Source organism: Macaca nemestrina, chromosome 2 (genome assembly GCF_043159975.1).
Source record: "Macaca nemestrina isolate mMacNem1 chromosome 2, mMacNem.hap1, whole genome shotgun sequence".
Taxonomy (NCBI): domain Eukaryota; kingdom Metazoa; phylum Chordata; class Mammalia; order Primates; family Cercopithecidae; genus Macaca; species Macaca nemestrina.
In genome coordinates, this window is record NC_092126.1 from 10,421,224 (window position 1) to 10,447,584 (window position 26,361).

General features: G+C 47.8%; 1 protein-coding gene across 4 annotated transcripts; it reads left to right on the top strand.

Moving 5' to 3' along the window:
- Positions 1-766: 766 nt before the first annotated feature.
- LOC105470884 (BCL6 transcription repressor) lies at positions 767-24,598 on the top strand. Of its 4 annotated transcripts, XM_011723159.3 has the most exons (11): positions 858-883; positions 9,032-10,182; positions 11,375-11,413; positions 12,580-12,750; positions 14,346-14,567; positions 16,236-17,207; positions 17,734-17,918; positions 19,379-19,546; positions 20,649-20,779; positions 20,893-21,030; positions 23,377-24,598. In XM_011723159.3, the coding sequence occupies exons 4-11, from the start codon at positions 12,590-12,592 to the stop codon at positions 23,518-23,520; spliced, it is 2,121 nt and encodes a 706-aa protein (XP_011721461.1). In that variant the 5' UTR covers positions 858-883; positions 9,032-10,182; positions 11,375-11,413; positions 12,580-12,589; the 3' UTR covers positions 23,521-24,598. The 4 variants fall into 4 exon arrangements, with proteins under 4 accessions (XP_011721459.1, XP_011721461.1, XP_011721462.1 ...); XM_011723157.2 differs by lacking the exon at positions 9,032-10,182 and having other exon boundaries at positions 767-883; XM_011723160.3 differs by lacking the exons at positions 858-883; positions 9,032-10,182 and adding an exon at positions 2,565-8,723.
- Positions 24,599-26,361: the final 1,763 nt, after the last annotated feature.

Sequence of the window (26,361 nt, forward strand, 5' to 3'; positions counted from 1 at the left end):
CAACCGATGCCGATCCTATGATTTACGTAACACCACAAACTTGCAAAAGGCAAAAAATCAGAAGCAAAAATCCATAAACCATCAAAATACAGCAACCAAAAATCCCAAGCCACCACACCAGAAAGAAAAAACCCCAGAACGACAGCAAAAACCCCTGTCCTAAATAAAAATAAAGCAAATGAACCCACCGAAAACTGCTTGGCAAATATTTTTCTCGTGGTGCCTAATATTCTAGCTGGAAAGAGCTGTGGTGTTTATTGTTTTTTTTTTTTTTCTCTCTCTCTCTCTCTCTCTCTCTTACTTGCCTCTCTAACCCTACTATATATAACATACTTTTTCCAGTGGTTCAAACCTCTCGCTCCCTTTTGTGCATTTAGCTCGATCTGCTGAGTGTATGGGTAAGAGAGGAGGAATTAGCCCCAGACCCAGGGAAAGCAAAGCGCACTCCCCCTCTTATGTCACCGAATAGCAAATTAGTTCTCAGAATTCCAGAGGCCGAGCTTTGCTACAGCGAAGGCGCCGACGTCACAGAGGAGGAGCCCACGTGACGGTGGCGGAGCAGGCCATACCATCGTCATGGGTCCGGGGAGGGAGAGCCACATTCAGGCCCCTCGAACCTCGAACCGGAACCTCCAAATCCGAGACATTCTGCTTATGAGGACCTCGAAATATGCCGGACAGTGAAAAAATCTTGTGGCTTTGAGGGCTTTTGATCGGCCAGGGGAGGTAAAAAGCTCAGAGAGCTGACACCAAGTCCTCCCCTGCCACGTAGCAGTGGTAAAGTCCGAAGCTCAAATTCCGAGAATTGAGCTCTGTTGATTCTTAGAACTGGGGTTCTTAGAAGTGGTGATGCAAGAAGTTTCTAGGAAAGGCCGGACACCAGGTGATTATTGCTGTTGCTGCCGCCGCCGCTGCTGCTGCTACTGCCGCCGCCGCCGCTGTTGCCGCTGGTGCCGCTGCCGCCGCCGCTGCTCATGATCATTATTTTACCTTTTAATTCTTTTTTTTTCCGCTCTTGCCAAATGCTTTGGCTCCAAGTTTTCTATGTGTATCTATTGATATAAATGTATATATTTATTTATTCTAGCTGTCAGGTGTTAAAATAAATGCCGAAGATTAGTCCCACGTCTCTCCCACTCTAGGATATAGATTTTTATGTATTTATTATTATTATTGTTGTCTTTGAGTGAATCGGCCGGTTCGGGGAGGCTTTTGCCACCCTCCCTGGTGTTGTTTTGGTTTTTGGAAAGGAGGTGGAGGCGAGGAAGGAGGGGAATTAGGGGGCGGCCGGAGCAGAGAGGACGAGACACTGCTTGGGGGTGATTCGGGCAAGTCTGGGGGCTGTCTGGCCCCAGACCGCGGAGAGGACGCGCGCTCGCGCTCTCGCTCTTTCTGCTGCTGCTTGCGTACGGCTTGTGATCTCTCTGGATTCGTGCGGCTGTGTTTTTTCCCTCTTTTCTCGCTTGCAAACTGCTTTCCTTGCTCCCTCGCTGCTGGCCTCCCCTTCCCTCCCTCCTCTTTTTCCTCGCCTCTTCTTCCTTCCCTTCCCCTGTCCTTCTGGGTAACTCCGGGAGGCAAAAAGGGAGGCTGCCCGCTCGCTCGCCCCGCTGGCTCTCTTCCATCGGCCTCGGTCTTTTAGATTCCCTGCCTTCGAGCCGAACCGAGATTTGGAAGGAAAAAATGCAAGCGAACTCCTCGGGTTTTTGTTTTTGTTTTTGTTGGTCATAAATCCAGATAAGATGAAGTATCGTGTCTACTATTTCCTTTCAGAGCCGTGATCTTCCTAACGAGAGCCGAGTGTTTTGGTGTCCCCTGCCCCTGTGTTTTGGGGAGCTTGGGGGCGGGGATGTTGAACACTTTGAAAATTATTCTTTCTTGGTTGTAGTCGAGGGTGTCGGGAACCTCCGCGCGCTCTCCCTGCCCATCCCGAGGAGAGAGGCTGATGGCGGGACAGGGTTTCTGGGGTGGGTGGGAAAGGGGTGCGCATTGCACCTGCGATGCCTTTCAGTGTGCGGGGGGACTCAGGGAACCGCGACAGGACAGCCCGGGAGAACGAGAAAGGTGGCGGGATTTCTGGCGGCCGCGGTGTTTGTATTTTGGGTGCTGCGTGACTCTGTGTTGGCTCCCAATGGCTGTTCCCTCCCTTTCCTAAATTTTATTTTATTTTTTTCCCATGGTACAAGCTCTGTAAAAAGGGAGCTGCCTGCCTGAGCGTAGTGGACGCCAGGCTTCAGATTCCCGAGGTCCTTACCTTGGGCGAGGAGAAAGACGAACAGAGCCCCAGCCCGCGTTCCTTATGTGCAAGACTCGGGAGGAGAGAAGGGCACTTTGTGGCTGTGGCTGGGGGGGACCCGGCGCGGGAGGAGCGGGCGCGGGCGCGAAAGGGAGATCTTTGTGAGTGATTTTGCAAAAATAGATTGTGAGGTTGGTTGGATTTGCAACCTGTGGCTCTCCTCGAGGGAGTAAGAATGGGGGAAGGCGGCGGCGGCGGCGGCCCGGGGAGGGAGTGGGTAGAGTTGGAGCCTCAGAAATCGGCTGAGCTCCGGGGGCGGGCGAGGAGAAAGGAGGGGGCGGGCAGCAGGAGCTAGGGGCCACCCCGCTGCCGGATGTAGTGACCGTGGTAAATGTCTTGAGAACTGTGGGTTGCGTTGCCTTTATGATGCCGTGTTATTGGAACCCTGGCGAAAAATGGAACTAGTGTTGCAATAATGAGTTTTAAAGCTCCCCCATGGAAAACAAAAACACAACCAAACCGATTTTTTAAAAAAATGAAAAAAGACCCTCTGTGTTGTGTTCCCTTCTACGATGGTTGAGTTGGTGGCTGGGGTTTGGGGGTGGGGGGTCCTGACAGTTGAGCAGATAAATGACCCCAAACCAGGTGCTGAAAGTCCCAAGCTGTTACAGGGCCCCTGACCACCTCAAAGAGCCAATCTCCACTCCACCGCCCCCCCGCCCCCGCCACCCCACAACCCGCCAGGATTTAATCTTTTATGGATTTTTTTTTCAATCAGTTTATAGTTTCCAGGAGGAAAGTCTTGTAACGCTTTACTTTTTCTCTTCTTTTTCAAAAGTAAAGTGAGTGTCAGTAGATGTGTTTTTTACAGTCTGGATTAAAAAAAAGTGGGGCAGGAGAGAGGGAACCAGGGAAAGGGCTGTTTAGAAATACAGTTTGTGGCTCTGAGCGATGCCACCGGCTTCCTCTACAGAGACTGCCAGTTTCCCTTTTTCTTTGCAAGGTGTGTGTGGTTTTAATAAATAACTTTAAAAAAAAAAGAGGGGGCGGCAAGATCCATCAGGAGACAGGTATCTATTTTGCTCACTATTTACTACCAAGAGCCTTTGGCACTAGAACAGAACCTCGTAAATCTGCAGCCCAAGTTGAAGTTCATCTGGCCCTAGTCCACACGCTATTCCTGGAGGTAGCAAACATGAGCTCAAAGGAGAGAGATGAAATCACATTCTTGCTTTAAAATACATACTTTTTTAAAAAAGACGAAAAGGTATTTGTTTCTGGGGGAGGAGGAAATGGCGAACAAGTACCAGGAGATGGGCATTCCCTTACTCTAATGACTGCAGTTGAGTCTTCAGGCCAAAATAGAAACCTGTAGATGGGAGCTCTCCACCCGCCCCCCCCCCCACCGCCACCCCAAGTTTATAAATAGAAGTTTCCAGTATCCTCAGTATCCTATTTGGAAGACTTTCCAATACTAGAGGCTGAAGCATTGGCTAGTTTTAAGGGTCTGTTGATAGGGACAGTAAGGCTAGATGCTGTTCATGAAAACTAGGGACTTGAAGGAGACAGCCAGACAAAGTGGGAATTCTCCAATTGTCCCTTTCCTCTTCTTTTCAGTTTTGAAGGGTTTTATTCCAATGCTTTCTTGAAAAGACTAACTTATTCTGGGTTTGGTGGATAGGAATGGGACTCTAAATTCTTAAGCTGTCGTTTGCTGAGCCCTTGAAGAGTTCCAGTTATTGGTTGAGTAAATGGTAGCCATGGCTAGATGTCAAAACCCTTCCTTCCCTCTATCAGGGTAATGACACTAACAGGGTAATGACACTCACAACCCACTTTGTTGTGAAAAACTTAAGAGATTTAGAGGAGGCGGTACAGCAGCGCCACCCCTCGGTGGGTGAAACTATTGGCAAAAGTCAATTTTTGAAAAATATTGGGAAGTGAACTTATGAAACATTTTTCCCCCCAGAGATTTAAAGAAAAGGGGGGAGATAAAACTAACGGATAAAAAGGACTTCGCAGTTTATCAAGTAGGGAAGAAAAATGTTGCTTTCCAACTAGGATGGTGTTATAATAGGCAACGTGGTTCATATATATATATATATATATATATATATATATATATATAGTGGGGGGAGGGTCCCTGGTTGACTTTAAGTAGAAGAGTTCTCCAGGCGGAGGTAGCCCGACCTTCCCCTTGGACTGACTTCTCAGGGCATCTTAATTCTGCTGCCTGTCGGATACCGAGATAGCGAGGGATGTTTAGGTGTAAAACACCACAGTGGCTGGAAATGCTGTAGTTTTGCCGGCGGTGGCAGGACGTATGTGTAGGGGGTGTGTTGAGGAGGTTTGTGGATGGCGTGGAGCAATGGTAGGCTGGTCTGTAGCCCTCTGTGAGTCAACATCGAATGGCGCGTGCCGGTTTCCAGCACTGCGCAACAAGTGGGACCGCCGCTGTCGCCGCGAGCACAGCGAGGGTGCAGCGTAGTGGTAAAACTGGCTGGTTTCTCTTTGCCCCAGTGGAAGCCAGGAACGGCCCCCCCAACCCTCCCGAGACCCACAACTTCACCAAAAGACCATACCCGACTCCCCACTCCCCCGCTTTGCCAGACGCAGTGAGCCTGAGTGGGATCCAGCTCTCGGCCCCCAGCGCCCCTTTCCTCCGAGAAGATCAGGAGTTTATTCCCGACTTTCTTTGCTGGACGACCAGTGTTTGGCAAGAATATGTGCCAATGCCGTCGAGTGCCATTCTGCTTTTTGAAGACAAGTGCACCTTCTTTCCCTTCCCAGTACATAAAGCTTTTCGGGGGGTGGGGGGGGGAAATCAACTTATGATATATGAAACCAGCCCCCAGATACCACGTTGTGGTTGCTACAGGCGGGAGCATCGGGAAGAACGGAATGCCATCCACTAAATTAAATGTTTTCTAGCTTTGCTTTTAGAGGCAATCACACCCCCAACCCTCGCCCCCACCAGACAGAAAATAAAGAGGGGCGGGTAGGGATCAGTGTGGAAGCTGCGGCCGCGCGGCGATTCTCGGACGGGCTGGCCTGCCACCTAGCGGTGGGCTGAGATCGAGTTCGCGGCCATGGGCGGTGGGCTCGCGGTTCCACCTCCCGGGCGGCGGTGCCCTGACCAGATGCTAGGCCTGACAGAAGGAGGGCACCCTCCAATGGGGATGGCATGCAACCTCCAAAGTTTTGACAAGAGGGATGAAAATCAGGCCTCGCTGCTCGCCCATCACTCAGCGATGAGCATCTATTTCCACTAAGAGAAACTACAAATAACCCGCTTCGAACACACCATCTTCCTGTCCCTGTGGCCCTTCTTAGGGGAAGTCGGTAGTGGAAGGATGCCATCTAGGAGCTCAGGGGCTTTGGGACGTACAACTCTGTTTTACAGTTGAGGAAACAGGCCCGACAAGGAGGCTTGTTAGTGGTGAGTTAGTGTCTTAACCAGGACCAGATTTTAAGCTTCTGAATTTCATGTCAGTGACTGAAAGTCACAGGCGGGTTTATCTCAGCTCCTTTGAAGTATTTATGAGAATGGATCGGCTGCCAGAACCATGAGTTAACCTCTTAGGCCACCTTTGTTGCCAGTGCTCATTGGAAACCGCTCCGCAGCAGTCTTGGAGGATTTTTTTTTTTTTTTTAAGAAAATATGGCCTAAGATTTTCGGTAATAGACAAGAAAAGCCTAGATGGTGCTGAGGGGTGTGGGTCTCGGAGCTCGTGGGTTTGCGTGTTAAGAGGGGGATTAAGGCCTGGGCCAAAGACTTGCTGGGCGAGGCTTGATCCTGAAATCGCTCCCTTCCCCTTCCTAACATCCTTTGCATAGTAGCCTGGCGAGAAACCGTGTGTGTGTGGGGGGGGGGGGGGGGGGTCATGTGGATAGGCCAGAATTTGTGCCGCAACAGCTCCTGCGTAAAGTTTTCTTTCTCCGAGCTCGTGACTTAAGATGGCAAACGCGCGTCCGCATGCTGGCGGCCCCTAGCGGCAGCCGGCGCGCTCTGCAGCGGGAGACGGCGCCGTCTCCCCCGCCCAGGTCCACGAGGATCGAATTCAGCCTCTCCCACTGCGGGAGCCGTCCGAGGCCGCGTCGGAGAAACGCGCCTCTGTTCGGGCTGGAAACGAATCTGGGAACGTGTTTGAAGCGCGGTCAAGTTTGACTCATCGCTTTCCAAGGACAGTTAGTGCCTTCCATCTTCATTAACGTGAATAAGGACCTTGGCTGACTTCTTTCCAGATCGGATTTTTAAAGGCATTGTTTGCTTGAGGAGAGATCATGCTTCTCCCCTCCCCCGCCAGCCCTTTTGCAAAGGCTGAGCCCAGTCCAGCCAGGACGGCCGAGGGATCTCTGCTCCGGGACGCGATTTGCTGGCATTGTCTTCGGGCCCTTCTGGAAGGCTGTCTCGCGCTGAGCGTATGGGGAACGTCCCTTTTGCAACTCCTCTTCAGATCTTGATGATAAAACACATCCCTCTGTTTTATTGCATTTCCTAGAAGCTTGCAGGCTTGCAAGAGCACTTTGGCAGGAAACGTGATAGAAATGAAAGTCAGGACATAATGTCCCCGAACACCTCGGTTATCCAAAGCGGCTGCCGAGGCCATCGCGTTATCAAATTCGCTTTTATCCACTGTCGCCTCCTGCACCCTCCCGTCCCCCAGCCAAGAGGGCGAAGAGTGTCTTCCCCCAAGAATAAAAGCAACTCCGCCGTTTGACCTCACCCCCTGCCGCCGGACCACGGTGGTGTCTGCAGCCGTGCAGCTAGCTGGCTGAGACACCGCTGAGACCGGGAGCCCCATGGCAGGGCCCCTGATGCGGGGTTCACTACGGCAGTTCCAGCCTTATTAAAATTCCTTGTCCTTGTCCCTAAACAGTGCTTTACACTTTCAAATTTCCCTTTGGATTTTTCAGCGGGTTATTGGAGTTATTAGATTACCAATAATCCAACAGCCGGCCTGGCTAGAGAGGAGGGGGAAGGGCGGAAGGCATTCTCCAAATCGGGAGGCTCTGGCCAAACTAGGTCAATGGGAAGGAGGGGAGGGGCGAGAAAGGGGTTGACGGTTTCAAACCTTGATGGAGGGCTCTCTCTAGTGTTAGGCAGCGGTAAAAACACCATTAGGTTTGAGCTCCCGGAACCACGGGACTCCTAATTTCCAATAAATGCACTTACTTAATTTTAACTTCCCAGATTCTCATCTCCACCCCATATTAAATCCCAACCGTCTCTTTCACCTTTATCCTACCGGGCGAAGGGGTGAGAAAGCCTCAGTGTAGGATTTTTAGACCAAAGAGGCTCCGTCTTTGCAGACCGACTCTGACCCTTCCGCTGCCGCAGAAGGGATGAGCGGCGCAGTGTGACGCCACTGGCTAGTTTTAGGATCAGACTGCGGCCTTTGTGGCTGAGTCTTTCACTGTCCCCTGACCCCCGAAAGCGCACCCCGGAGCCTGCTACCGAGGCCAATTAGGACATGGCACCCGGGAGGGCCACAGGAAGGCGAGGCAACTTTGGAGAGTGCCAGTGCGTGCGCAGGGGTCGGGGCCCCGGCCTCTGCCGAGTCCAAGCAGTGTCTCTACGGTTTCGGGGAAATCGGTTTCGAAAATCCTTACAGCTTGGCAGCTCCTATTCTAAAGACTTTGGGCGGAAACCAAGGGGAGCTGGGTTCCCGTTCTTGCCAACGTAGGCGGAAGGGGCTTTCGATTTAGTTTTTCTCCAACCTTGCCAGGGGCGCCTATGATGGAGACCCTCAGCCCCTAGGGACTCCATCTTTTTGACCTTGAAGTCTAGCCCAAACATTCCCCTAAAGAAACATTCCCCTAAAGAAAGGCGGTGAGGGAGAATGGAAGGCAAAAAGAGGGAAACAAGCAAATAAACTTCGGAATCGGACAACTTAAAGTCTCGATATGAGCCTCGGATTGTATTCGAACTCCTGGGTTCTAGACCCAGCTCTGCTACTAACTTGTCTGACCTTCCCTATTTATAAATGGTTGCGGGTGAGAGGTTGGACTAGGTGAACTCTGAGAGCCCTGCACTCGGCGCGGACGAGGGATTTAGGGGAAAGTGTGCTGTATTCCCCGCGAGCCTTCCCCGGCGGCCCCGCCTCCCCGGGTGAATCCCCGGCGGCCGGCACAGCGCAGGCAGCGATCCTGGCGGCTGCCCGGGCCCGGCAGCTTCCTGGAAAGTTACTTCTTGTTGGAGCCGGCGATAGGCAAAGTGTGTTCTGTGAAATCCGCAGAGCCGAGATTGACTACGTTCCGGGAATGAGAGGGCTGTGCCATTCCCCTCATTGCCCGCTGCCTTGACGGCGTAACAGGGAAAAAAAAAAAAAAAGGCATACACACAATGTTAGCTACCGAGGTGCACGAAAGGTTTTATTTGAATGTAACTAAATTTAGGGCCGCCACGGTCATACCACAAAGCCTCCATCGCGCCTTGCGGGGGGTTTCGAGGTGGATCGCCCAGGGGCGGGCAGTCCCTGGAAGACAGGTACGGAGTCGTCGGGGTGGGGTAGCGAGGTCTGCCTAGGCTTGCCCCGGCGCGCAAGGCTGGTGTTTGTGCTCTTATGTGTGAGCGAGAAAATGGGGCTTCCTGGTGCCAGCCCAGGGGAGGAGGAAGGAAAAGGATGGGGTCTTTTGTATTGGCTCGCTCTCTGGCTCTTAACCTCGCCTCTCGCTCTTATTTTCTCTCTCTCTCTCTCTCTCTCTCTCTCTCTCTCTCTCTCTCGTTTCTGCTGTCTTCTCTCTGTTTGCTTTTTTTTTTTTTTTTTGGTTCCTGTTTTCTTCTTCAATGGAAAGTTCTTTTAAAGGATCTGCCTTCTCAAGGAGCCTAGTTGGCTATGCACAAGGAAAGCGCCAAAGGAGCTAAAGGGAGGAAGGGAGGAGAAAACATGTAACTCTACCGTGGTGGTTACTGACCCAGCGCGGGTGCGGGTTGATTGGGATGGGAAGTCCAGGTCTGGGGGCAGCCAGCAAGTGGCAGTTTCTCATTGACAGCCCTGCTCCTTGGAGATTGTTTTTGTGGGTAGTCTTTTGTGTGGCATTAGTGGAATGGCTGAATCTAGGAGATGAGTCATGTCCAGAACTTGCTGGAAATTGGCTTTGAGATTTGGAGCAAGGCTTCTCACCTGGGGCCTCAGTTCCCTCCCTAATAAAGCAGGGCTGTTATAAGGATAAGATGTAATCCTGAGGGGTGGGAAAGGACTAAGGGCTCGGTAAAAGTACAAACCAAGTACTGGTGGTGCTTCCACACCTGCGGCATTTGGTGACAACACTGCCCACACTCAACCCACACACTCAGGAGTTGGGGGGTGGGGCTCTTAAGAAGAGTTGGCTTACAAAGGAGTGAAACTGTGCCTTGTGTATGTACATTTGTTTTTGGCCAGGCAGAGGCTTAGAGTGAAAAGCCCAAGGCCTAGCTGACAGTGGACACAGGAGAATTTGTTTGTTTCAGTCCGCATCTGGAGTGAGTCATTGCCACTTGTTATGGTGAAATGGCAAATCTGGGCTTCCTGTGGTTCCAGAAGCCTGCGACTGGAAATCCACAAGCAAGCTGGTGGTTGAAGCTGGTTAAAGAACAGCCTAGGTATTCCAGAAGTATTTGAGGATCCCTTCCATGAGGGAAGAGAGGAAAGTTTACATGTAAACCTCCCGTGTGTCCTCAGCTTTCTTTTGCAAAGGAGAAAATCCTTGACGTTTGGTAAAGGCCGAGTTAGTCTATCTCTCTTTGCCTATCTCGAGTTGGGCTGGGGAGAAGAGGAGATAGGTTCTTTTGTCTTTTTCTGTCCTCTCCCTTCCCCACTTCCTTCCCTCCAGTCCTCACTCGCTCACATGCACACACTAACCTTGGAGCCGATGGGATTGAGTGACTGGCACTTGGGACCACAGAGAAATGTCAGAGTGTTTGGTTACAGACTCAAGGAAACCTCTCATTTTAGAGTGCTCATTTGGTAAGACTCAGCAGCCTGGAATGGGGCAAAGTGTTTGTGTGGGGGAAGGAACTTAAAAATGAGATTCACCCACATCAGGGTGCTGTCTTGCATGTTCTACAGCACGTAGGCTGATTTGGAAAGGGGACAGGAATTGGAGCCAGAAGACCTAGGGCCAGGTCACCAACCATCTACATGGCCCAACATGACCTTGCTGGCCTCAGGCCCGTTTACCCGGAAAATAGCTCTAAAAGGTTCTGCTTTTTTTTTTTTTTTTTCTTTTTACAGGAGGAAAGACAGTTTGAATATTGTTTTGTTTTGCAGCCCGCATTTGATCATAAATGAGGGTCTCACACCTATGCTTTTAATGATTTTGTTTTAGAGAAGCCAGTTTGAAAGGAGGTACATATTTCATTAAATCTCTTTAAGGTTTAGTGCTCCCTGACCAGTTCTCAGCTAAATCACATAGTTAAGTCTTTTACCAGCAGGGAGAAGCACAAACTTGGAAGCAATAGCATTCTGTCTGGTCTTAGACCCAGTAGGGAAGGGAGAGAAAACTTTGAAAAACAAGACAAAGGTTTTCAAGGAATACGTAGACATGACGTCTCAGGCTGCGTTCTGCAGAGCTATATTCAGTCTTAATATTTCAGATAGGCAGGAAATACTGCCTAGCTGTTTGCCTTGAGCAAGCCACTTGAACCCTTAAATCTCAGTTTCATTGCCAGTGAAATAAGGATAAAGATATTGGCCCTATCGTCCTCGTGGAATCATTCTAAGACTTGAAAGATAATATTGTAGCAGGTTTTGAATGACGTCCAGTATATTTAGGCCACAGACGGATCATTATTGTTAATGTTGACAGAACCATTTTTCTTGTTTTTTATTTCCCATAAACTCAAGTGGCCTTTGGATGGTATACATTTTTTCTTTGAAGAAGGAAATGTATGTATGTATGTATGTATAACTAATTAATGTATGCAATTGTACTCCCAGTACTCAGGATAAAAACATTATTATCTCATAGCTTCGGGTGCCTGTTGTTTTCGTAAGAGCAGAGTTGGAAAATGTTTGTTAGCTTGTGGTAAAACCACACCAGCTGGCAAGCTGCAACTATCAAAGCAAAACTAAATGTGTATGTCCTAAAATAAGACTATAGTGGACAATCTTACATTCGTTAAATCAATTTCTGTTTGCTTTCTTCTCTTCTCTGCAGGTTTTGAGCAAAATTTTGGACTGTGAAGCAAGGCATTGGGTAAGTAAATAAAATTATATGCTTCAAAATGTTGGGACAAACTGTTTCTTTTGAATTTGCCAATACATGTGTTTCTGTGAACTTTGCTACTGTTCATTATATGAGACAAGGATAACCAGTTCCCTCTACATCACTCCTAGTCCTCATCCTTCACCTCTGTATTAGACTGTCTTAACACTTGCATGGTCAATCATTCTGTTACTCTTTCTTTGTACAAACTAATTTAGCCAGCTACTGTGCACCAACAATATGCTAGCTCCTCAAGGTACGAAAGTCAGGCAACTCTAAAGCCTAACAGTAGAGAGAGACCAATGGTGACTGAGATGATGAAATAAGATACTTAAGAGAATAGCTGTGAGTTTTGAGAACCTCCTATGAACAAAGAATGTATTTCCAACTTTTATAACCACATAGGTATTACTACTTCCATTTGGGGAAACCAGAGCCCAAAACCAGTAAACAACCTGCTTAAAGTCCCACAGCTAACAAAAGGCAAGTCTAGCCTGATAATCTTAAAACACAGTGTCTCGACCGGGCGCGGCGGCTCATGCCTGTAATCCCAGCACTTTGGGAGGCCGAGTTGGGTGGATCATGAGGTCAAGAGTTTGAGACCAGCCTGGCTAATATAGTGAAACACCATCTATACTAAAAATACGAAAAAATTAGCTGGGCGTGGTGGCAGGCACCTGTAATCCCAGCTACTCAGGAGACTGAGGCAGGAGAATCGCTTGAATCTGGGAAGGCGGAGGTTGCAGTGAGCTGAGATTGCGCTATTGCACTTCAGCCTGGGTGACAGTGTGAGACTCCATCTCAAAAAGAAAAAAAAAAGCAAAAAATCCAGTGTCTCTCCATTGCCACATACTCACTGCCTCTCAGTGCTTGGCAGAGTATTTGGTATGTGGGAAAAACACTCAACAAACATTCATTCCCTTTGCTTTTCCCCTAACGGACTTTCTATCCCAGCTTGCTGGATAAAAGTTATTTTCCCCATTTTAAAACTGTGAAGAATAATGGCCAGAGTTGGGCTATGAATTGTTCAAAGATCAAACACAAGGGACCTGAGTTGCATTCCGTACCTTAGCAGGCTGAGCCACCTGCTCTGATACCCATGGCAAGCAGGAAACAGGTTCTGGAGGACTAACAGGATTTTGGCTTCTTTTTTCAAGTGAAGACAAAATGGCCTCGCCGGCTGACAGCTGCATCCAGTTCACCCGCCATGCCAGTGATGTTCTTCTCAACCTTAATCGTCTCCGGAGTCGAGACATCTTGACTGATGTTGTCATTGTTGTGAGCCGTGAGCAGTTTAGAGCCCATAAAACGGTCCTCATGGCCTGCAGGTGAGGGGTCTGAAAGGAAAGGGTGGGTGAGTCAAAGTGGGGTGATGGTGCTGGCGGCCAAGCAAGGCGGAACATGGAGGCCTTTTACTGCATCTGGGCGACGTCTCGCTTTGTCTCCAGATCTCAGCACCATGGCCTGGCAGAGTAGGCTCCCAAGTGAATGAATGAATGAACGAATGCACTTTTAGAAAAGAGAGTCATTTTCTGTGGGCAGAGAGGGAGAAAAATTATTTACTGCCCCAAGAAAGGATGTGTTTGGGGCAGACATGGAGAACAACTTCAGTTAACCAGTGAAAAAATGACAGAAGATTTCAAATGAACTTTCTTTAAGTAGCTTAAGCAAGTTAATTTGAAATATTTTGCTCTTTTATGCTATAAATGTATTTATTTTATGCTACAACTGAATCTCCATGGGTGTTGAGAGTATATGTAAGAGTTAGTGAGAGTGAACTAGCTGATTCTTCATGTTCATCAAGTATTTCGAGTTTTCAAAGCAATTTTATATTACATATCATCTCCCTGGATCTTTTTAGCAGCCTTCAGTGTTATGCATTGCACTATTGTCTTCATTTTATCGATGGTAAAAGGAAAGCACAGGGAGGTTAAATGATGTAGAATCAGGGATCTCTATTGCTATTAGATAACTTATCCAACATCTACTCTAAGCACCTGATTTTTAATAGTGGAAATAACAGAGGCTTATAGAGATATAAAAATAATAGATAATGTTTAGTGAATGCTTACTATATACCAGGCATCATTCTATATCCTTTAGATTTTCATTCTTGCCACAACACTGTAAGGTAGACATGATTGTTCCTCCTACTTTGAAGATGAGTAAAGCAAGATGCAGAGAAGCTAAATATCTTACCCAAAGTTGCATAGCTACTTGGTGGAAGTCTGGCTCACTTCTGGCAACCCACTCAGAAAAGGCAGAATCAGGAATCAAGACGATAGCCCAGAATTCTTGTTTACAATTGAGTACTCTTTCCACCACCAGACAGCATGGCACCTGGAGGCATTGCTTGGGGTTTGACTTGGGTCTTCTAGGAATAACAGACCCTCTTTTAATCTATGGACTTTGATAAAAGCAGTAGAGTATAGATGTAGGCATATTTTTATTTAGTTGTCATTCATACCCAAATTCTAAAAAAAGATAGAATTTAAAAAATAAGTAGAAATGCAATGGAACAAGAGGAAATGCTTATGCCAAAGATAGACTAAGAATAGTTACTGCAAATGGGGGCTAAATTAACTCTGGTAATCCGTACAGTTAAGACTAAAAGGAAAATAGGCCCTGTGACTTTAAGAAGATTCAGTTAACCCCTCTGACGTTAGTTCCCCTATTTGTAAAGGCAGAGAATGATAGTACCTACCTTGCAGGGCTGTAAGGAGCAAAGGATAATGCATGTACGGTGCTTAATGACTCTCTGACATTTGGTAAGCTCTCCATAAATAGCAGCTATTATTAATTACCATAGAAGTTCTGGAGGTAGGGGAATAGCCCAGGGGAAAGGGGCTGAGTATCAGTGCTGACTGTAATGGATTACAGATTCTATACATCTACTAGAGTAGGCTATTGGTTTGTTTTACAGTGGCCTGTTCTATAGCATCTTCACAGACCAGTTGAAATGCAACCTTAGTGTGATCAATCTAGATCCTGAGATCAACCCTGAGGGCTTCTGCATCCTCCTGGACTTTATGTACACATCTCGGCTCAATTTGCGGGAGGGCAACATCATGGCTGTGATGGCCACAGCTATGTACTTGCAGATGGAGCATGTTGTGGACACCTGCCGGAAGTTTATCAAGGCCAGGTGAGTTGCTGCCCGGGTGGAAGCCTCGGAGATGGAAGAGATGGTCCCTGATCAGAAACCTTTGATAATTCATGCACACAGAAAAAATAGTCCTCTACGATATGCTGCAACCCACATTTCCACTCTTTTTGCACACTTCTGCTCTTCTTAACTCTTGTGCCCCAGGCAGACTTAACTCCTGTGGCTATGCAGATGGGTCCTATGCATTACTGCCTCTTGCTTTCTTCCATTCGCTTAATATACCCTCTCCTCGACCCATCCTGCAAGGCCAATCTTGGATGCCAGCTCTTCCGTGGAAGTTTTTCTGATTACCACTTTTCCTCCCTCAGCTCTTCCTCTGTGTTGTGAAGCATTTTGCCTGTGCTTTAAACTTTCCTTCTATTTTAATATTTGCATATGTATTTTAGTTCTCCTTTAGACTTCTATTACAACTATTTACGTATGTGCCTTAGTTCCCTACCAGACTGTGGGTTGCTCAAGGTTACAGGGGCTGTCTTACTCACCTTTTATGTCACAGTGCTCCTACTAGGCAGGACATTTATTGAACTGAATTGAGTACACCTGAGGGGTGATAAGACATGACCTTCATTTAAAGGTGAGGAACTTGAGATCCAAAGAAGGGAAGAGCTTCACTATGTGGAACAGAGACTCAGAGCTTAACTTCTTTCATTTGATCCAGCCATGCTAGGGTGATTGCATCCTCGCTCAAACAGAAGGGGTTTCCAGGCTGTGTTTGAAAACCTCCAGGAGCCAGAAACTCAGTGTTCCCAGAACCACACGGCATACCTTGGACAGTTAGAAAGCTTCTCTTTTTGGCTTCTCTTTAACCTTCTTATTGGTTCTAGCTCCGTTAACTGTCATCATGGTGAGCTTGCGTATTTATTTCACCCACATGATGTTCGTTCAGGTATATACAGCTAGAGTTCTTTGTCTCCTGTGGGTGCTAATGGTGGCAAGATCATCATTGCTATCATTTACAAGTACTTTCAGTGGATCAGGCCTTGTGCTTAGAATGGCTGAGTAACTTGCTGCATGTCACCTAGCTGCTAAGTGGCACAGCTGGGTTTGCAAACCAGGTCTGGCTGCTCTAGACCAGGGATTCTTGTATTGGCATTTGCTGCCTGTTCTCTATGTAAGCTTTCATCAGCATCTGGGACAAGTTCTTTCTTCAGTAGGTTACTCATTTGTGTATGATCCTCCAAATGTGTCATACCAGCATTGTATAAATTCTTCTTTTCCTGTTTCCCTACGTGTAAAATGGAGATAATAATAACCACCTTTCCTTCCTTTCAGGATTTTGCATGGGTGAAATGAGATAAGGGCTTTGAAAGTTTTATGTGAGCTATAAAATTTTATAACATCAGAAGAGCTATAGATTCACACACATGCATAGATATGTGCCTTAAACATACAGGATTATGTCTAATCAGGCACAGATCATGCCGGTAACTCACTTCCCTTCTCTGGGCCTCAATCTTCCCAATTGTAGGCTAGATTTCCAGGCTTCTAGTGTAAATGCGTTGTAATTGTATTTCCCAGCTCCAGAGCCATGTCACCTGTGTCTAGCTAATTCAAACACAGATGTGGTTACGTAAGTGCCACTGGAAGCTCATCTATTTAACCATCCTGATTTGAGGCCGGTGTCTTTCCTCTTGTTTTCTTTCACAGTGAAGCAGAGATGGTTCCTGCCATCAAGCCCCGTCATGAAGAGTTCCTCAACAGCCGGATGCTGATGCCTCAAGACATCATGGCCTATCGGGGTCGTGAGGTGGTGGAGAACAACCTACCACTGAGGAACGCCCCTGGGTGTGAGAGCAGAGCCTTTGCCCCCAGCCTGTACAGTGGCCTGTCCACACCGCCAGCCTCTTATTCCATGTACAGCCACCTCCCTGTCAGCAGCCTCCTCTTCTCCGATGAGGAGTTTCGGGATGTCCGGATGCCTGTGGCCAACCCCTTCCCCAAGGAGCGGGCCCTCCCGTGCGATAGTACCAGGCCAGTCCCCGGTGAGTACAGCCGGCCGGCCTTGGAGGTGTCCCCCAGTGTGTGCCACAGCAATATCTATTCACCCAAGGAAACAGTCCCAGAAGAGGCACGAAGCGATATGCACTACAGTGTGGCTGAGGGCCTCAAGCCTGCTGCCCCCTCAGCCCGAAATGCCCCCTACTTCCCCTGTGACAAGGCCAGCAAAGAAGAAGAGAGACCCTCCTCAGAAGATGAGATTGCCCTGCATTTCGAGCCCCCCAATGCACCCCTGAACCGGAAGGGTCTGGTTAGTCCACAGAGCCCCCAGAAATCTGACTGCCAGCCCAACTCGCCCACAGAGTCCTGCAGCAGTAAGAATGCCTGCATCCTCCAGGCCTCTGGCTCCCCTCCAGCCAAGAGCCCCACTGACCCCAAAGCCTGCAACTGGAAGAAATACAAGTTCATCGTGCTCAACAGCCTCAACCAGAATGCCAAACCAGAGGGGCCAGAGCAGGCTGAGCTGGGCCGCCTTTCCCCACGGGTCTACACTGCCCCACCTGCCTGCCAGCCACCCATGGAGCCTGAGAACCTTGACCTCCAGTCCCCAACCAAGCTCAGTGCCAGCGGGGAGGACTCCACCATCCCGCAAGCCAGCCGGCTCAATAACATCGTTAACAGGTGATTTCAGAGACAGTCTGGGTCTGAGGTCAGGGGTTACCTGGGCAGGAATCCACGTCATTTCTTCTGATGGATACAAGGGTTTCTTCTTTCTTGGCTGAATTGCTGAGCCTATTAGAGGTGTGGAATCAGTGCCTATTGATTGAGTTAGTGTAAGTAAGGAAGTGTATTACACTGAAGTAGTGTATATGTTTTCACAGCAAGAGAGATCATTCCCTTCTGGGGCAGAATAGTGTTCTGTAAATCCCACAGGCACTTCCTGTGGTCTTGATGTGGCAGGGGACCATCCTGCTACCCTTGGGCTGAGAGAGGTTGTGGGCTACGGAGAAGCTCTGGCTCAGTTTGACCCTGGTCAATGATCTTTCCGCAGATACTGTTTGGAGATACACTTGAGGACAGCTCTGGGGGCTCAGAGCCTGAGCGGGCAGTCCGGCCCTGGCCTCTGGGCTTGCCAACATACAGGGAGGAGAGGGTGGTCTTGAGGCCCTGCCCCAGGCGCTGAGGCTGTCTTCACTCCTGCCCACAGGTCCCTGACAGGCTCTCCCCGCAGCAGCAGTGACAGCCACTCACCACTCTATATGCACCCCCCGAAGTGCACGTCCTGCGGCTCGCAGTCCCCACAGCATGCAGAGATGTGCCTCCACACCGCCGGCCCCACGTTCCCTGAGGAGATGGGAGAGACCCAGTCTGAGTACTCAGATTCCAGCTGTGGTGAGTCCCTTTCCCTCCCTCCCCTTGTCAGGGAGAAGGAAGACCCCTCTGCTCCGTGGGTTTTGTGCTCCATTTTACTTACGCTGTTGTCTCTGATTGGAGCAGTCCTCAATTGCAAGTCCACTGGCGCTCCAAGTCAGCAGCCGTTCATCCCACGCTTCGCTTCTTAGGGAATCGAGCTAACCAAAGTGAGGGATGGGGTATTAGAGTTAATCTGGTGTAATCAGGACTTACCATACAGTCTTTTAGCTTCATTCCAGCAAAAGTAGCTTGTGGGACTGGCTGCAACTCCCAGAGCTTTCTCCATTCCTCAATACCAGAACGACTGGGACTGAGCTGTGTGCATGTTGTTCTCTGCCAGGCTGTACATTCTGCAAGCAGAAGCATCTGACCTTATTCATTCTTGCATCCCCCATAGGTAGTAGTAAGTGCCTAGCATGGAGTAGGAACTCAGTAATACTAGTCGAGTTAAAAGAGTTGAAGAAAATTATTAAATTGGAGTTTCTGGATAGTCGGTGGTTGGCATTCCCGGTTTTTACCAGACAAAAAAGTCTAATTCTTCACCCAGCTCTGGCTACAGTAATAGAGCCCAGTAGTACCTAATCAGGGTTAAATCGCCGTGACTTGTCATTTTCAAATTGTTACAACAAATGAAAAAAAAAAAATCAGCTGCTTATACCAAGAGATTTGGCACAGGGTCATGGACCCATAGATGGGAGAGCGAGAAGTGTCCCCTCCTGCCCCCTGGCTAGTTTTGCCTTTGCTCTACACTCCAGTTCTTTTGCTCTGGGCCTCTGTTCCCACTTCCACCGTCAGCTTTGGTCTCCCAATCTCACAGGAGGATTTGGAGACATGAGATCCAGATAGGTGCAAGGGTGACCACAGTGTTCATCATTAATTCCTCCTTCAGTGACCTCAAAGTAGAATTGAATTGACCTATACCTTACATTCCTGGAATGCTTTGTGTTTTATTTTGTGTAATAGAATATCCTCCTGTGAGGTAGGCAGGACAGGGATTTATTATCTGACTTTGAAGACAGAGATACAGAGAGAGGCTCAGAGGTAAAGGGTCTTGCCTGAGGGCTTCTGTGTATCAGTGTAAATAAAACCATAAACTTACTTTTAAAAATCAATTCTCAGAGCTCTTGGGGAAAGAAAATCTCTGTTGAGCTTTCCTCACACTGGCGCAGGCCCTCTGAACACCTATTTGTTTGACCTTCCCTTCTGTACCTTGATTCAGTCCATCTCCTTTCTCCCTTCTCTACGGCTAAGACTCTAAATGCTAAGAAAAGTGAAGTCCCCACAGATCCTTTGCTCTGAGCTCCCATGAATGTCGGGTGGGTGAGTGAGGGACTGAGGGTTCAGTTTGGCACAGGGGGTAGCTACAGAGGAGAGTGGCCTTAGAGCCCTGCCTCCCTTCCTCGTGCTGACGTTGGTGTCCCCCTACCACCCTCCAACAGAGAACGGGGCCTTCTTCTGCAATGAGTGTGACTGCCGCTTCTCTGAGGAGGCCTCACTCAAGAGGCACACGCTGCAGACCCACAGTGACAAACCCTACAAGTGTGATCGATGCCAGGCCTCCTTCCGCTACAAGGGCAACCTCGCCAGCCACAAGACCGTCCATACCGGTATGGCCCTGCCGCACATGACCCGAAGTCTCCACAACTATTGGGGCAGGACAGGGAGAGGATCCTAGAGAAAGCTGCGTGGGGCCTGAAGACCTGGTGGGGCAAGGCAGGAGGCAGGCCCCATCCTGGCCTGAACGAGGGGCCTAACCCTGTCTTGTCTTTGCTTGGTGACTTGACTCATCCACTCCCTGTGTCCTTTGTCTTTCCTGAGATGCTCTATCCTGCTTTTCTGCCTTTGCTGGGGTCAGAAGTGTTAATCCCACTGTACAGGTGAAGAGACTTAAGTCTGGGGAAGACAAATAGATTCGATTTTTGTAAAGCCGGAAAAAAAAAAAAAGGTCTCTTAATTTCTTTTAATAACTTGTTCCTTATCAACTCACATTCCTTTACCAGGTAGCTTCTCATGACCTGATTGTTGTTTAAGATCTCTCTTAGTACTGTAAATGGCCCTATTATCCCAGAAACTTTCAAGAAGGAAGGTTCAGCCATTCTATTGGTTTCCTCTGCCTGAGCATCTGCTCAGCCCCAAGCCCCACCCCTCTTGCAAATGGAATCCAGCTGTAGTTGCCACAAGTGGAAAAATACGTTTGTTCTAAAAGAAAGGAACTAGAGCAGCCTGATTGTGTCTCCCTGGTGAATGAGTTGATGAGTGAAACTGTCTTATCCAAGGGAAAAGCTAGAAGAGTCTTCCCAGGTAATCTGAAGTAGCCCCTCAGGTTGCAGAAAGGGAAACTGAGGCCCAGAGAAGGAGAGTGACTTGTCCAGGTTTCACAGGCAGATAATCCTAATGACAAAGCTGCTTCTACAGCCCAGGCTTCCTGGAGCCTCCCCCTCTCCTATCCCACACCTGGCATTGTTGCTACTCCATGCCACCACTTGTTTCTTGGCCCTGGTCCCCTGCAAGCTATGCGGGTGTGTGTGTGAGAGAGGGCTGGCAGGCATGGGGCAGGCCCCTGGATTCTCTCTCTGACATTCCCTAAGGGAAAGGAAAACACCAGTGGCCTCAGGGAGGAGCAGGCTGCTTAGGAATCTGGGAGCCAGGGACTGCAGAGACCTTCCTTAATGAATATGGCTCTTCTTTTTCCCCTTTTCTCGGTAACAGGTGAGAAACCCTATCGCTGCAACATCTGTGGGGCCCAGTTCAACCGACCAGCCAACCTGAAAACCCACACTCGAATCCACTCTGGAGAGAAGCCCTACAAATGCGAAACCTGTGGAGCCAGATTTGTACAGGTGAGCAGAGTGGCCCGGAGAAAGGCCCAGTCAGTCCCTGTGTGCTGATGAGGGGCTGCTCAGAGGCCTGCAGCCCACCCCAGATGACGTCTCGTGCTTTCTTCTTCGTTCAGGTGGCCCACCTCCGTGCCCACGTGCTCATCCACACTGGTGAGAAGCCCTATCCCTGTGAAATCTGTGGCACCCGTTTCCGGCACCTTCAGACTCTGAAGAGCCATCTGCGAATCCACACGGGAGAGAAACCTTACCATGTACGTAAGCCTCTTGAGGCTGCTCTCTGGCCTGCGGGGATGTGGAGGGCAGGGAAGGAGGTGGAGCAGGGAGACAGTAGAACTGTTTGCGCCCATCTCAAGCACACAGTGGGGCAACCACTATACTAATGGCTGGAAGACCTAGATCTGAGTCTGATGGCCAGACACCCTGCTTGACCTTGGCCCAAGCCTTAGGGCACTCATCTTTAAAGTGGGGGTATCAGACTAGGTGATCTGGGCCTTAGAGAAGAGTCTAGACTGTGGATACATAATTTGATTCCCTCCACCTGGATTCATTCATTTCACAAATGCTTATTGAGTGCCTACTGGACACCCCATACTGGGCTAGATGCACATTTAAGAGGAGCTAAGGTGCTTGAGAAGGAACAGTCTTAAGAGGAGGAGAACAAAAAGAATGTTATAAGAATTAATGATGTTACAAGAAAAAATTATTTTAAAAAAAAACATAGAGAAGAGTCATTTTAAGAAAGAGGAGGCGGCCAGCCGTGCAGCACGACACTGTGGGTGGGTCCCTGGGGTTGTAGTGTTCTAGGGCTGGGTCTCAGCAGCTACAGCCTGTGTGCCAATGTCTGAACATTCCATGAACTAGGAATGGTTTTTACAATCAGAAAGTAAAAGAATATTTTGTGCCGTGTGCAAAGTATATGAAATTTAAATTTCATTGTCCCTAAGTAAAAGGTTATTGGAACACAGCCATGCTCATTTGTGTACATTTTGCCTATGGTTGCTTTGAGGATTTGATGACATCCTTCTAGGTGGTGATGGGAACAAGAAGTAATCAATGAATGGTTAACCTACCTACCAGAGGTTAACCTGCAAAAAACATGGTTATTTTTGTTCACTTGTTTATCAAGCTGTGAGTGAATATCTTCTTACTTGCTGTTTGTTCTTGGGCAAATTAGTTATCCTCTTAGCACCTTAATTTCCTAGTCTGTAAAGTGAGTTTGATGATAGTATCTACTTCATGAAGTTGTAGTATTAACTAATTATTAAAGTGTCGCGTGTAGCACAAGCACATAGTAATAGTAAAATAAATATCTGCTTCCTAGCAGATATTTCCTTATCCTTAATGATTTGCTAGAATTTTAGATGCGTAGGATATCAGAGTTGAGAATGACTTTCAGCCTGTATTGACCCCGCTATTCAGAAGGGAGATCCAAGGCCCGGAGAGAGAAATGACATGCTGGGGACACACAGTGGTGAATGGCATAGATACAGCAGACCCTATGTCTCCCAAGACCAGAGATTTTACACATGGCCCTGCTCATTTTTTATTGTCTTAATCTATTTCCATTTTCACTTTAAAACATATACTCTATCTGAACATATTTTATTACCCTTTTTGTTTTAGAATAGTTTTAGATTTATAGAAAAATTGCAAAGATTGTACCAAGGGCTCCAACATGTACCCATTTTATCCTATTGTTAACATCTTACGTTAGTTCCATATATTTGTCACAACTAATGAACTAATACTGATATGTAATTACAAGCTAAAGTTCATACTTTACTTACATTTTCTGTTTTTATCTAAGAATGTCCTTTCTCATTCAAGATCTCCTCTAGATTACCCCTTTACATTTCGTCATCCATATTACTTTTAAGTAACTTTTATCTAAACTAAAGTGCTTGTTACCCATTCGTTGAATTCAATCAAGAAATGGCTCCACTTGCTAATGTTTCGTTAGCTTACCTAAGATACATACCCTACGAAAGAATATCACTGCATTTAAAAACATTTACCCTAGACTCCAGAATATCCATGAATTCAGACTGATCTAGTCCATTTGTCCAGGTGTGTTTAGATTAATTGCATAATTGGAATAAGAGGTGCATTCTGTTAGGTACTAGGAAGATTATAAAGTTTAGAGAAAAATAGCCATTACCCTCAAAGTGTTACCCACTTAAGAAGGATCCATGCACACGGAGGGCTGTGTGGTAAAGGTAGAACTCTTACAGAGGCTCAAAGGAAAACAGGGATTATTTTCATCCTTGAGAGATTCAGAAATGACTTAATAATTAGAGGAGTTTGCATCTAACTGCATTTTTGGAAAAGACTTGAACTTGTGGAGTTAAGGCAGGGAAGGACATCTCTAGCAAGGGAGAAGCAGAAGCAACACTTGGGAAAGCAGGGAATGGACATTTGCATGATGCTAGCTTATCTGTTGGCAGAAGCCCGGATGTATATGGGTTCTTCACCTGGCCTTGGAGAGGCAAGAGCTGCCCCTGTCCCTTGTAGGGAGAATCTTCCTCTCTGGGTCTTTGAGCAATGACACTTTTCTTGGGTTGATGACAGCTAACAGTTTGCCTCTGATATCCCTGCAGTGTGAGAAGTGTAACCTGCATTTCCGTCACAAAAGCCAGCTGCGACTTCACTTGCGCCAGAAGCATGGCGCCATCACCAACACCAAGGTGCAATACCGCGTGTCAGCCACTGACCTGCCTCCGGAGCTCCCCAAAGCCTGCTGAAGCATGGAGTGTTGATGCTTTCGTCTGCAGCCCCTTCTCAGAATCTACCCAAAGGATACTGTAACACTTTACAATGTTCATCCCATGATGTAGTGCCTCTTTCATCCACTAGTGCAAATCATAGCTGGGGGTGGGGGGTGGTGGGGGTCGGGGCTTGGGGGACGGGGAGCCGCAGCAGCTCCCCCTCCCCCACTGCCATAAAACATTAAGAAAATCATATTGCTTCTTCTCCTATGTGTAAGGTGAACCACGTCAGCAAAAAGCAAAATCATTTTATATGTCAAAGCAGGGGAGTATGCAAAAGTTCTGACTTGACTTTAGTCTGCAAAATGAGGAATGTATATGTTTTGTGGGAACAGATGTTTCTTTTGTATGTAAATGTGCATTCTTTTAAAAGACAAGACTTCAGTATGTTATCAAAGAGAGGGCTTTAATTTTTTTAACCAAAGGTGAAGGAATATATGGCAGAGTTGTAAATATATAAATATATATATATATAAAATAAATATATATAAACCTAAAAAAGATATATTAAAAATATAAAACTGCGTCAAAGGCTCGATTTTGTATCTGCAGGCAGACACGGATCTGAGAATCTTTATTGAGAAAGAGCACTTAAGAGAATATTTTAAGTATTGCATCTGTATAAGTAAGAAAATATTTTGTCTAAAATGCCTCAGTGTATTTGTATTTTTTTGCAAGTGAAGGTTTACAATTTACAAAGTGTGTATTAAAAAAAAAACAAAAAGAACAAAAAAATCTGCAGAAGGAAAAACGTGTAATTTTGTTCTAGTTTTCAGTTTGTATATACCCGTACAACGTGTCCTCACGGTGCCTTTTTTCACGGAAGTGTTCAATGACGGGCGGGCGTGTGCCATCCCGTTCTGAAGTGTAGGCAGACACAGGGACTTGAAGTTGTTACTAACTAAACTCTCTTTGGGAATGTGTGTCTCATCCCATTCTGCGTCATGCTTGTGTTGTTACTACTCCGGAGACAGGGTTTGGCTGTGTCTAAACTGCATCACCGCGTTGTAAAATATAGCTGTACAAATATCAGAATAAAATGCTGAAAAGTCAAGCGGGCTTGGTCTGGAGGGCTTTTCTTGCATTGGAATGGGGCCTGGCCTGGGTCTTGCTCCCTCAGCTCCTAACCTGGTGGAAAATGCTCTTGGAGGGGAGGGGCTGCTGGCTGCTGCATTCTCAAAAAGGAGCATCATTTGAGATGAGGCTAGGTTCCCGGTACCTTGGCATGAACGCACATTTGGATCCCAGCACCAGGAGAGACTGTGGACTCCAGGCCCTTTCTGAAGAGCTCAGGTGGGAGATTTTGGAAGGATCTCCCACTCAGCTCTAGGCTAAGCATTTTGTTTGTTTGTTTGTTTGTTTGTTTGAGACAGAGTCTCGCTTTGTCTCCTAGTCTGGAGTGCAGTGGTGCAATCTCAGCTCACTGCAACCTCCGCCTCCTGAGTTCCAGTGATTTTCCTGCCTCAGCCTTCCGAGTAGCCAGGATTACAGGTACGCACTACCATGCCCAGCTCATTTTTTGTACTTTTAATAGAGACGGCGTTTTGCCATGTTGGCCAGGCTGGTCTCGAACTCCTGACCTCAGGTGATCTGCCCACCTCAGCCTCCCAAAGTGCTGGGATTACAGGTGTGAGCCACCATGCCCAGCCTAGGCTAAGTATTTAATGACTTCCCTGCTAGCTCTGCTGACATAGGCATCTCTTCTTCCTCTGGCCCTCAGTTTGCCCAGTCTTGGAAGTGAGAAGGCCCATCTTGCTTCCTGGCTTCACAAACAATTTCTCTCCACTCAGCTCATGGGGCAATATGAAGGCATGTGGCTCCAGACATGTATTTCTCAGCCTGAGTGCATGTGGGCTTTTTGGTGTCTGCTGGGTGATTGGCAGACATCTGCAGACTCAGAAGCTTTATGAATGGTTAGTAGCCAAGCAAACCTCTATCCCTGCAGAGGTGCTCTGTCCCAAGAGCCCTGTGGTAGAACTCAGCCACCTCCTCCAGTGTGACTTGGGACAAGTACTTTCCCTCTGGGTCCCCCTTCCAACCTGTTCATGAGAGTGAACTACACCATTTATGATTCCCTGATTCAGATGCAAGTTCACCTAGCTTGCTTTGGCACCTAGTTTTATTTTACCTCAAAAAACCCCAAGGATCAAGTTTGACCTGAGAATAGTGAGGACAAGTGTGGTTCTGGTCACTGGCCCAGAGGAGAAGCCTGCACACCCCCCTTCCTGTTCCTGGGTGGCAGTGGGGAGGGCATGTGGAGTTGAGCCTGTCCCCAGGGCCGTGGGCCCACTTGTTGGGCAGTCGTGTCCCTTGGCAATGCCTTTGCAGCAGGCTCCGAGCACGTGCTGGGAAGCTATGGGAGTTGACCACGCAGCGCCCCACAGAGAGCCTCAGAAAGGCACAGCACCCTCTGCCAGCTGCATGGCCTTTCAGCTCAGGTTTCCTTTGAAAATGACTTTAAAGGACTTGCCAGCTCGAGGCCTCAACTCACCCTGCTCTTTGAAAAGGGAGAAAATGATCCCTCTGCTCCCATAGAAACTTGGCAGAAGAACTTACAAAACAGCTTCAGGAATGACAATTCACAGGCCTAAGGGAAGCTGGCCCCACGGTCCCTTTGCTCCCAGAGTACCTCCAAGTTTGTTTGCATTTCATTACTGTTTAATAGAGAGATGGAGGGGCGAGGGCAGATAGCGTGGGTGGCCATTTAAACAAAAGGGAAGATCAAAGAGTGAGTGACTGGAGCCAATTGACAATCAATAATAACTAAAAAGAAAAGTCTCTGAGCAGATAAGCCAGGGCAAAGGGAATATAAAATGT

Coding starts and splice junctions, on each gene's coding strand:
- LOC105470884 (XM_011723157.2), top strand. CDS start 12,590: ATGGCCTCGCCGGCTGACAGCTGCATCCAGTTCACCCGCCATGCCAGT. Junction 14,568..16,235: donor CGGAAGTTTATCAAGGCCAG/GTGAGTTGCTGC, acceptor TTTCTTTCACAG/TGAAGCAGAGATGGTTCCTG. Junction 20,780..20,892: donor GTGGAGCCAGATTTGTACAG/GTGAGCAGAGTG, acceptor TTCTTCGTTCAG/GTGGCCCACCTCCGTGCCCA.